General features: G+C 42.1%; 1 protein-coding gene across 3 annotated transcripts in view; it reads right to left on the bottom strand.

The window, feature by feature from the left end:
- Nucleotides 1–12,597, bottom strand: part of SEMA5A (semaphorin 5A) — a 593,698-nt gene that overhangs the window by 227,496 nt on the left and 353,605 nt on the right. For all 3 annotated transcript variants that reach the window (XM_006015687.3, XM_025205600.1, XM_025205596.1), the window contains one exon: nt 3,575–3,860. In XM_006015687.3, coding sequence (XP_006015749.1) covers nt 3,575–3,860 — 286 coding nt within the window. The remainder of the gene's footprint in view (nt 1–3,574; nt 3,861–12,597) is intronic.

Genomic DNA, 12,597 nt, shown 5'->3' with positions numbered 1-12,597 from the left:
AGCAGGAAAGGGCTCTCTTTACTGGGCTAGAGATAGGCTCCCACCTGTTTGCTGCATCTCTCATCCTACAAACCTACCCTTCTTGGTTGTAAAGTTTTAACCAGATGGGGGCAAGATGCTCCTATCCCAGCCTGGCTTGGCCACACTAGAAGTGGGATGCTTATGCAGGCACTGAATTTGGGTCTACAAGGAAATGGAGGAAGTTGTAACAACTAAGCTATTACATTTATGTGTATATTGCACACCCCTGAAAAAGTCACACACCATGTTTTGGAATGGCAGAGTGAAGAAAAAAATAGATTTTTCCAGTCTTCCCTGCCATACCCCCAGCTCAGCCAAGGCTGAACCCTCCAGTGGCATGGAGCAGAGGTACAGCCTTATACTCAGCATCACCTCCCCTTCACCTCCCACTGCTGTTCAGCCAACCAGCTACTGCCAATTTGACAGCTGCTGTTAGAGGGTTAAACCAGTAGCTGGCAGTCCTGGAGCAGGGGAACAGGGAGTGATGCTAAGGATGGGAGTCTGCCCCTGCTCTATGAGCTTGGTGGGGTTCAGCTCTGGCTGGCCTCCTGCCTTTCAGTGTCCCCCTGCCTCATCCTAATATGAAAATCAGTTTTAGACAGATGATTTTTGGGAAAGGGATGCATTTGGCAGGTGAATAAATATGGCATCTAAAAGGTGAGGTCTCTTTCAGCTGTTTTAAAATAAAAAAGAGGAACAAAAGAATAGCTAAGGAGCCTTTATCAGGAGAGGGCTCCAGGCTGTGAATTTCAGTATCACAAAACATCTGATTCGGGTTTGGGGATAGGTGCATAAGCTCTGCAGAAAGACAGGATTTTAGCACAGCCCTTTTCTTCAGCATTTCCTACTGGCTGTCCCAGCATTCTGAGTGTTACGAATACTACCTCTTGGTGCCTAACTTCAATCACTGCATAGGAAACTCAGGTACATAACTTGGGTTTGTGACTCCTAGAATTAAATGCTGAGTGTTGACATTCCTAAGTCTCTTTGTAGAACGGAGCCCTTGCTCATATATACTACCTTTGGCTCAAAACACACAAAAAAAGTATAAAATTATTGTCCCTGTATTAAAGTTGGAAAATCTGAGACAGAGAGAAGCAAAATGACAGATTTTTAAAGGCTTTTGAGCACTTAAAGATACAGATAGGTGCATCTATCTCCATTTTTAGGTATCTAAATACTTTTAAAAACCTGGCTGAAAATGACATGCCATAACCACACAGCAAATGAGTGCAGAATTGGGAAAACAGCTCAACACTCCTGACATTTCACACCAGTGCCCAGTACCATACCTAGACTCCTGGCAGCCCGATGCAAACTTTTAGTAACGGGGCCCCCCTTTGCCAGAGATAATTTTTTTTGTCACAAAAGTCTTTATCACATCTTTGATTTCAATGACTTTAAATAGTTCATTCTCAAATGATTACATTGCCAATCCCGTATATATGCACAATATTAAAACTTTTTTTTTTTGCAATTGTAATTTGTTTTTTTTCATTTTCAGGCCCCCTTTTTGTCTGGGCCCTGTGCAGCTGCCCGGTTTGCCCATACCTATGTCTGGGTCTGCCAGTGTCCCACATATTGAAGCAGGCTGCTGTGCGCAAGCTCCCAACAACAGTAAGGTGCCAAAACTTTTTCAAGGTACTTAAACTGTAATTCTGAACTACTTTATTTTTGACATGTTAGCAAGTTCATTTCCCAACTGTCAGAAATGGAATAACTTTTTTTTTTAATATTGATAAGGTCTTGAAATTTGCTTGAGATTCTTTTTTAAAATTATTTTCTAATGTTAACAATTACATTTTTTTTTATATAATAATGGCTCTTTAGACTTGATTAAGATTTCTTTCTGGGACTCAAACAAATATTAAAACAGGCTGCAAGGTAGTTTGGAATATCTTATACCATTTTCCAATGCTGCTAAAATCACAGATAACAGCACTTTTTAGCCAAATGAGCAATGATCTTGTTATGCTCAAAAATGAGCCAATAACTAAATTGTTTTTCTATAGCTACATTTAATGTTGTATTCCACTAGGAATTATCTTCTTCCCCTTTTGACCTTTCCCCTTGCCAAGCTCCACAAAACAGGTGATATTTTCCTTACTACAGCAAGATGGCAATGCAAATCTTAGGCCCCTCTATATGTTAAATGTATTATGCAATTACCTGGTTAATTGTACAATTAATTTAGACTGGCTACACATGCAAATTAACTATGGTGCTTTAAACTATCCAGTCAGCTATAAAGTTATTACTGGAAACTGTGTAATAACTTTATAGCTGGCCTGTGCCCCTGTGGGTGGGAATCTTATCAGCTGATCAGAGCTCCCAGCTGTGGGGACCCATGTGCACTTCCAAGCCTGGGAGCTTTGAGCTGATGCTGGCTCCCAACCATGGGAGCATATTTCCTGGGAGCCCAATCAGCTGACAGGGCTCCTAGCCCCAGAGTGCCCCACACATTCCTGTCCTGGGAGACCACAGCTGCTGTTAGCTTTCAACTGTGGAGGTACACCCCATGGCTGGGAGACTACACCTGGAAGACCCACATATCCCCACAGCTAGGAGACCAGTTGCTGCACAATCCTAGCCATGGGGGCACCCCATGCACTCCTGTGGCTGGGAGACCAGCTGCTGCAATCTCCCAGCTGTGGGGGTGCGCAGTTGAAGCTGAGAGATTGTAGCAGCTGATCCCCCAGCCATGAGGATCTCTCAGCTGCAGCAGTATATGGGTCTCCCAGCTGTGGTCTCCCAACCATTAGGGTGTATGGTGCACCCCTGGAGCTACAAGATTGCAGCAGTTGCGGTCTCCCAGCCACAGGGATGTGTGGACCACTACCATGCCTGGGAGCCCTGTCAGCTGAGGAGCCTCCCAGCAATGGGAACTTGCTTTTTGCCGGTGCAGGGGGAGCCTGGGATCAATGGGATGTTGGGATCTGATTCGCAATCCCACAATCACGCCTTCTGCCATGCACATAAGGCATAACCAGAGTTGCGATTGTGTGGATCGTGATTAGATCCCATTACACATTTACCTGCAATGTAGAGGGGCCCTTAAGGACAAAGCTTGCCTCTGTTGAGAGCACACTCCACAGAAGCTCACATCTGAAGCATTTGACCCTGCTCATGCAGGCAGGGCACCTTCAGATGGGTCACTGGTTGAAGCACTTTGTTATTTTTGTAATCTCTTTACTCTCTATCCAGTCCATTAACACAAGAACAGGACATCTTTGGACCCTTCACACACACACACACACACACACACACACACACACACACACACACACACACACACACACACACACACACACACACACACACACACACACACACACACACACACACACACACACACACACACACACACACACACACACACACACACACACACACACACACACACACACACACACACACACACACACACACACACACACACACACACACACACACACACACTCTGCAATGTAATAATATGGAATAAGGTATTGTGTGCATGTGTGTAGACATTTTAAAAATGTTTCTTTTGTAAAATACTATGCAATTTACATACACATTAGTGGTAAAGATTCCGTAGATCAAGTCCAATTCTGGCAAGAAGAAAGTACTTTGTAGCTCATTGTAGTAAAATGGAATTTCTCCAGGACGCGAGCAATTCAGACGAGCCTTCATAAAAGTGGTCCAAGTATCCTCCAGCAAAAATCTGCCACCAATATCATTCTTGCAGACCCGAGCAGCCCGAGAGAACACAGTTTTCCCACAGTCATGCTCCACTGCATTCTCTCGAAAGAAGAAGTAGGTGAAGTTCCCAATGTCATAGGATGAGACAAAATTTGGCTCTGAAAACAGTTGGAGAAAAAAGGGAAATAGATATCATGTACAGTTGATACATATGCTTGTCCTTACATGGAAGCTAGGTTTTAATCAAATATAGAAGCAAAACAAAGCATGTGTTTTTAAATCCAAACATTATTGCTATTTTTCTGTGCTGAAATAAAGGAAATCACAATGATGCTGATGTAGACATAGCCTACAGTTTTGCATTTCTGGACATCCCAGGGAAAGTACAGAAAAGGTAGTTACTGAACACATGATTGCAAAAACCTAACAACTTCTAAACATAGTTTGGTGTAATAAACGAGATCTTGACAAGCACGTGAGTCTATCTAACCCTAGTCAGCAAGGGTTTGATCTTGTACTCATTGACAAAATTTGTAAAATTCCCACTGATTTCAGTGTAGCAGTTAAGCATGTATTGTTTGCTTTGATGACAAAGAAGGAACTGTTGAATTGAGACTAACTCCATTAAAACTTGCAATAATTTTGGACTATTTTTGTTGTCTTCTTTTTAAAAAAAAAAGAACAAATATTGATGCAACAGAGTTAACTTGGCAGCAAAAGTGAAAACATGATAGAGAAATCAGACAATACAAAAAAGTAATCTAAGAAATAAGAAACTAAGGAACAAACTACTGAAAGAAAAAGTGAAGTCAGAAATTATGAACAGCAGAAATAATGGGCATATGGCACATTTCCTGTAGCGTTTACTAAGGCTGAATAGTATCCAGGTTGTTGAAGGAGGCTGACAATTTGCTGAGTTTTTTAAAAGAAAAGACAAATTAGATACATGGTCTCTAGAGAAAAAAAAGCTAATTGTAAAATGCTGATGTTCCTAGAGTGGGAATGGGGTAAGAGTTCTTGCTTTCAATTCCAATATTCATTCTAAAAGCCTTTATCTGAATGTTGTCTACGATGCACGTCACTCAAAGAACTTTATTAAGTAGATCTGGGTGAATGTTTTTCAGCAGAACATGCTTGTACTAAAAGATGCTGACTAGACACAATTCCATCGAAAGTTTTGCCTGAAACCACCTGACAGCACATTAGACTCCCACACTCCCTGCCCCTCTGCAAATCCTCCTGGTAGCCTGCTGGATTGCCTTGCTCTTAGGTTTCTCTGGTTGCTCATAGCTTGCCTGGAATTCTACCAGGCTCTGATGCAGCCTGTTTCCCTAGGTGAACAGCTCCCTGGCACCTGCCTACCTGGTGAGGGAAAGGCAGGCCACACAGCTCCCAGGTGGTCCATACAGTCAGCTTGTTTGACTTCCTGACTAGCCAGTTTGCCTGATGGTGGGCTGCCAAGCTCCTTAAGAGAGATGTCCATTTTCTTACAGCCCACCTAGTCTCCCAAGCCTGACCACAGTGTACTTCTACGGCATGGAAGGCAGCTGGCTGCCCAGATCCCAGGACTATTCAGTTCTGCCAATGAGCAGATCTACCAACTGACCAGCTTCCCAACTGGTTGTCTACCTGTCAGGCTGCCAGGTTCGGTGGCCACCAACTCCCCAAGTCTGGAGGCTACCATGTTCCTTGGATGACTGGTTCTTCCTGGGCAGTCAACTCTCTGGCCAGGCAACTGTTACCTACCCAGGCATCCAGGCAACATAGCTGTTTGACTGGTTAGTGGGAGATTGGGTAGTTTGGATGCCTGCCTGCTCAGGGAGCCCTGCATCCTGTCTAGTGAACAGACACGGAGCCAGGCAGACTGAGGAGCTCTGAGGAACATGCTTTGTGTTGGCAAGAATTTCAGTCCTACAAAATTCTAAACTTTTGTCCTGATTTGGGATCATTGTTAAAAAATATTTTTTCCCCATGGGATAGAAATATCATTTTCCAGGCAACTTTACTGACAAATGCCTCCCACATATCCTTCTCACTTGATCCTTCTTTCTATCTCTTGTCCATTATTCATTCTTTTTTTTCTCTCAACCACCTATGATAACTATCTCCTTGTTTGGTTCTAAAGCTGTTGTACTGAACATAGGTCCAGATCCTATTTTGTCTATCAGATGCCTAAGTGTATGTAGGATCCTAAGAGTAATTGGATTGCATCCTGCTCACCTCCCTGAAATATGTTAATGCACCCACATTTTAACACACCATTATCTTAGCCTCAAGACTAAATCACAAAAAGCAGTAAAAGAGGAGGAGGACCCAGCCACCTCTTGCATTAACTGTGTATCAGCAACTTGAGCCAAGCAGAATAAGATCATGGTTCAGTTGACTGGATGAAGCCCATAATATCCATGACTTTGGACACGCTTACACATCCCTGACGGTGACGCTGCTACTGTGCCATGCTTTAGTACTTCCTAAAGGTAGTGTGCTATGCTTTAGTAACTGCCTGTATTGTTCCATGCGTGAGGCACAAAGTTAGTTTTCGCTGCTACTTTGATGTACTGGCAAACAGGGGAGCACACCACTACAGCGAAGTAGCTGTCAGTCACGTGTAGACTCACACGATCACTACATTGCCATAACATGTTGTATGGTGATGTAGGGTGATGTGTAGATGTGCCCTTTGAGTTCTAAAATCTGAAACTAAAGAAGTGAAACGAGAATGGCGTGGAAATAGAAGTAAAGCTGGCATCATGTACAGCACTAGACAAAGAGCTAGGTATTAGTAATGAAAATGATTATTCTATTAGAGCCCTATGGGTGCGTCTATATATTCATTAATGCATAGCAGTTTCTGTGCATTTAATTTAGTACTCACTTAATGAAGTACTAACTAAACACAAAGTAACTCGCACTACTGTGCAGTAGCACTGGCGCATGGGTTTTTAGTGATGCTTACTGTGCAGCAGCCTAATACTACTGCACAGTAGCATATTAACATGGTTTTTGCCCAGCGCGCTACCGCACAGCTTTATTAGGCTTCTGCACATTAACTGTGTCATGTAGACGCGCCCTATATATTCAGACCACTTGCATATAAAATTCACATTACAATCAACAGATCTGCATTCCAAGGAAAGCAAGATGTGAACTTAACTTGTGTTTTCCCAGCACTTACACATTCTCCATGCCACTGTTACAAAATAATAATTATTTTCTATTTCTAAGAGCACACACAATATGCTTTTCACTGTGCAAACACAAAAAAATTCAGAGTCAATGGCTTAAAAGGCTTAACACTTTACTGTTAGAGTTCATATCTGTAGAAATTACACTTAGGTATTTATGAGCACTCATTCTTTATAGATAGAAATATAATACATATATATTCTGAACATTATAAGTGGAGGGAAATGAAATGAGTATTTAAAAACTCAAACTTCCTTCAGTTGCTTTTTCTGTAAAAATGTGAAAGATGAAGATAAAGATAAAGATGTTATCTGGCAAACATTTAAACACCCCTTTCTGGGGGATGACTTGGATGGCCTACTCAAAAGCTGAAATCAGAAATTGATGCTAAAACCTTTACAAAATAGCATACCTCACATATTAGACAGGTTAATCAGTTTGAGCAGATGTTAAATATACATACAAATACACAAGTTTACTTATATGTTGTTTTTCTTATTTATAAACATAAGTTGTCTGTCATCCACTCCTAAAAGGTATCATAATTTCCAGTTCTATGGGACAAACGTTGCACTACTTCTTCACTAAAAGTAACTCATCTTAAAGTACATTTAGGAATGTCAGGCTAATAGGGATAAAAACACTGCTTCTCATTGCCTGACTTCAATTTATATCTGTAACATATCTATTCACTGCTTCTGTTAAACTGTAATGGGTATAAAAGATAACCCTGGACCTCCATTACCATATAATGGATGAGGTTACCTCCCCATCCCATTATCGTTACAAAATGTTCTAATACTCAGGAGAGGGACTACTGCCTGGAATGAAAAAAGATTCAGCAATCTGGATGAAACTTAGGCTATTTGTGTACAGTAGAAAGGTTTAGTCCTATTTAAGTCAATATCCACTAATGGCGTGTAGAAAGGAACAAACCTCATGAGACAGGATGAAAAAGAAGGACTTTCAAACTGTGTTTGACTCTTTACAATCTAAAAGCCCACTTGTTCTTTTAACCTGCTCAGCAGTATCATGACTGATCTATAACACTTTTTTCCTACTTATTGCACAAATCCTAACCATGTAGACTCCTCCATTTTTTCCCCTAAAATATATTTGTAGGAAAATTAACCACTAAGACCCTGGTCTGGACTGGCCCAGTTGAGACTTCTAGCTGCCCAGTGACTTCAACAGAAATCTATGTGAACAGACAAAGACTTGAATGCAGGGTCAGGGACACAGAAAATTGTATTAAAAGTGCTGGAAGTATAAGTGGTGGACAGCTGCTTAGCAGCTCATAACTGTTAGGACTTAAAAAGTCCCATAAGAAGTAGCATAACTGTTTTCATTCTCCATTGACAAAACCATGCAATTTTTTTTTCTGGGCAGCATTTTTTAATGTTATATATAATGCATGAAGTATATGAACATAAACATGTATATATGCATACAGACATGCATGTACATACATATGTATTTGTGTATATGAATATTAATTAATGTGAGGGGGCAGGGAAAATAAATGAAAACACCTGTGTGCATATGCTTTGCTGATTATGAATTGATAAAAATGTGACCTGCTGTTGAAATTTGTAAAAGCTGTTCCTATTTGCATGAAATGTATTCACGCTCTCACCCCTCAGGGGATCCATGGACATGGAGGGATTATCCTGTCAGACTTTATTTCAATTGATTTTTTGGAAGAAAATGGATTGAGTAGCTTTGGAGTTTCAGGGAGAAAAAAAGGGATATTCTTGTCCAGGAAAAAATGAGTTCATAGGTTCCCAGTTACTGCATAGAGAACTCAAATCTATCAGTGTGGAGAAGGCCATCCAGCAAAACCTTGTAATATAAGAAATGAAGTGGCTCTTTTCTTGCTATATTCCCAGATAGTTCTAGAAGGACAAATACATCTTTCAATTTTGAAGGTGATTAGTCACATTATTTGGGTACAAGATGTGTGTTAAGCAAGCACAGAGTTGCTGTGGTATAATCTAAGAATACTGATCTGTGATAACTTTATAAATTCTGAGAGTGATCTGGTCAGTGAGGAAAAATTACTATACAGCTGTAGGAGACTTAGGAGACTTTCCTGTGAGAATACTATGCATAGCATAGAAGAAAAAGAAGCAGAAAGGCAATACAGTAACTTTAGGTAAACAGTCTGCCACTGCACACGTGGGGGCAGTTAGAGGTAACAATAAAACTGTTTGAAGTGAAGGTCCTACTCTGGGCTCCAGACCAGAAAGGATGCAGCTATTTTGTTAATGCTGGGAACTAGAGATCAAAAGGGACTGCGTGGGCAAAATCCTATTCCACTTTACATGCCTAAATGGTAGATATGATGCATTCAGAGTGAAGCACCTAGAAAGTTTCAGATTGTAGTTTATCCTGCAGCCATACCAGTTGGAGGTGGCCCTCCATATGAGTAGGAAGGTCCTCCTTTGTTTTAAGCCAAAAACTAATGGTTAGGGTACTCATCATAGATTTATAGACTGTTAGGGGCTAGAAGGGACCTTGAAGATCATTGGGTCCAGGCTCCCTGTACTTGGGCAGGAAAAGACAGCTGGGGCCAAGTGACCCCAGCGAGGTGACTGTCCAGTCTCCTTTTGAAGATTTCCAGGGTAGGTGACTACACCACCACTGGAGGGAGTTTATTCCACCGTCTGGACACCCTGACTGTGAAGGAGTTTTTCCTGGAACTGAGTCTGATGTGGCCTTCCAGGAGTTTGTATCTATTGCTCCTGGTCTTCCCTAGGGGTGCTCTGGTGAACAGCTGTTCACTGAATTCTTGATGTACTCCCCTGATGTAGCGGTAGGCCGCTACCAAGTCCCCTCTCAGCCTTCTCTTCCGTAGGCTGAAGAGGCTCAAGTCCCTCAGCCTCTCATATGGCTTGTCCTGCAATTCCCTGATCATACGGATGGCTCTTCTCTGGACCCTCTTAAGTTTTTCCACATCCTTGTTGAAGTGCGACACCCAGAACTGGATGCAGTGCTCCAACGTCTCACCAGTGCAGAGTACAGTGGGAGTATCACTTCCTTAGTTTTGCATGAGATGCAATGGTTAATGCATGCCAGTGTGTTGTTTGCCTTGCTGGCCACGGCATCGCACTGCTGGCTCATATTCATGCGATGGTTGATCACTACCTGTAGGTCCCTTTCGACCATGGTGCAAGTCAAATTGTTGGCAAGGGAACATGTTCTAGACTCCCTTAACCAAAAGACAGTTCAACATATATCTCCCACACAGAGATCTAACCACCAGGCCACAGATTACAAATTATACAAGTCTCTCTCCAACCCTCCTCTTGAAGCTGAGGCCCTAGACTATGGATTCTCTATTCACTGAATAACATAGATCAGTTTAAAAGTTTCCAAACCTGTGGAAGCAATGGACCAGTCTGGTACCAAGGAGCCAAGTCCTATTAATTGGGTGAGGACAGCTTCAAAAGAAGAGCTGGGAAAGGGACTAGACAGTCCCTCACTTGTGGCTTGAGTACTGTTCTGGGAAGTCAGAAATATGTAGGTTCAAAACGTGTACAGGTGGGGGCTAGAACATGGGCAACCTCCCCCAACAATTAAGAGATCCAACAGAATTCCTATTCTTGCCTCCTAAACTGCAGTGCATGTCATAGCTGAAATACTGTATTTAAAGGAACATTTTTCAGTTGGATTTGTACCGGTAAGGAGATCCTTTCCTCCAAAGATAAATCCATGGCACTTACTACACGATTTGTTGAAGCCGACTTGAACACACAGTTCCCTCTTGACAAGGTCAGAGTCTCATCCTATTTCTCTCATCTGCCCATACATACTTTCTCATTCAGAGCAGTTTTTCATTTGTAGTCATGCTCGCAGCTACAGGTATCACATGCTTCACCATGGTCTGAAGAGCTGGACACTTGCAGTTGGAAAAGAAATCAGCCCCTTGTGATCTATTTGTTCAATGTCCTAGAGTAGTGTTGTTCAACCTTTTGGCCCTGTGGGCCAAGCAGGTGGCATAGGCCTGTTTGTGGGCCAGATTGGGCTCTGGGGCCTGGCACCACCCCCTTTTTACCCCACACATTGGGACTGGGCCCTGGGGGCCTGACACCACCCCCTCTCCCTAGGGCTGGGTCGCAGGGCTTGGCACCATCCCTGCCCTGTGTGCTGGAATTGGGTGCCAGATCCAGGGTGTTCAGAGGTTTAACAGCAGAGGAACAATGCCACCACTCTCCTGCTGCCAAATTTCCAGAACTGTGGGATGTCCTGCAGGCCAGACAACACAGCACTGTGGGCCAGGTCTGACCTGTGAGCTGGAGCTTGAGCACCATCTTAGAGCTTTGACGTGACTTCATGGTGTACACAGAATTCATTGCACAATGATTCTCTAGCTATGTCTGCCTTGACACCATTCATTGTGCAATGATTCTCTATTTGCAGCCTTGACAACATCCATCAGATCTTTAAATATGAACTAAGCACTGAGAAGTGTTTCAAAGGACTTGCACCAAAGGGGAACCATTTCTCCATTTTTGTATACTTTTAATGCATATGACTTAAATGTATTTCGACGAATAGTTAAAAATGTCTTCAAATTCTCATTTATGGTGGGACCAATAAAATTGTCCTGCAGCCTGTTCTTCAAATTGGCTCTCCAATTTGAAAGCTCTCTACCTTTTCCATGACTTCAGATACATCTGTGGCCTGAGATGCATCAAGAATTTTGATTGCCATGAGAAAAGCAGTCATATAGCTGCACACAGTACAAAAAGCATTCAGGGAGAGACAGATCTTTATCACTTGTCAGCTCATATTCTTAGTCAGTGATGAAGCCCCATATCGGTGCATGCACATTTCTTAACCTTCTAAAATAAAATGCACTTTCACAGCTCTCCAGCATTTCAACAGTTTCTTGATACCTAAAAGAGAACATTCCTGGAATTCTGTCAGCTCCTTGGCCAAGTTTGAAAACTCATTTTAATCCTTGATTGTCATGGCCCCCACATCATACTTAATTTGCTTACATCCCTGCTTGGCTGTGTTCTATAGCACCTTTACATTACAGTCTGCTTGCTGCTAGTTGGGTGACAAAGTATGGGATCATGTTTCTAGCTATTAACTGATACGATGTCAGCTGCAAAAAACAGTAACGGCTAGACATGTAAATGGGATTAGATATCTAAGTGCAATTCTATTCCACCTGGCACCAGTCCCTGAAAAATAATTAATACAATGGGGCTGAGTCCTCCTACTCCTCACTGCTTTTTTGTGATTCAGTCTTAAGGATCAGGTGATGGTACATGATAAAAGTAGATACATTAATGAAATTTCAGGACTTACACAAGGTAGAATAGAATCATACTTGGGTGCCTAAATCCATTTAGACACCCAATAAGTAGAACAGATTCTGGCCACAATTTTTCCATCTTCAAGTCAGTGTCGTTCAAAATGGCACATATTTTATTGTTTATAATCATTGTGTGCTTCTTTGGAATTTGTAAAAAAAAAAATTGTTGATGATGAATGGTTGTCATGGTGAATAGGCTGACCGAGACCATTCCCCACAAAGTCTCATACAAAACTAGCGGAATTTAATAGGAACCCTCCCATTTACTTTAATGCACTTTGGAGCAGGCCTGTATTTGAACTGGAGTGATTCATAGATGTTAGGGTCAGAAGGGACCTCAATGGATCATCGAGTCCGACCCCCTGCATGGCAGGAAAGAG

This window comes from Alligator sinensis, unplaced genomic scaffold (genome assembly GCF_000455745.1).
Source record: "Alligator sinensis unplaced genomic scaffold, ASM45574v1 scaffold126_1, whole genome shotgun sequence".
NCBI classification, from domain to species: domain Eukaryota; kingdom Metazoa; phylum Chordata; order Crocodylia; family Alligatoridae; genus Alligator; species Alligator sinensis.
Note: the sequence above shows the minus strand (reverse complement) of the source record. Positions and strands in the feature narration are given on the sequence as shown.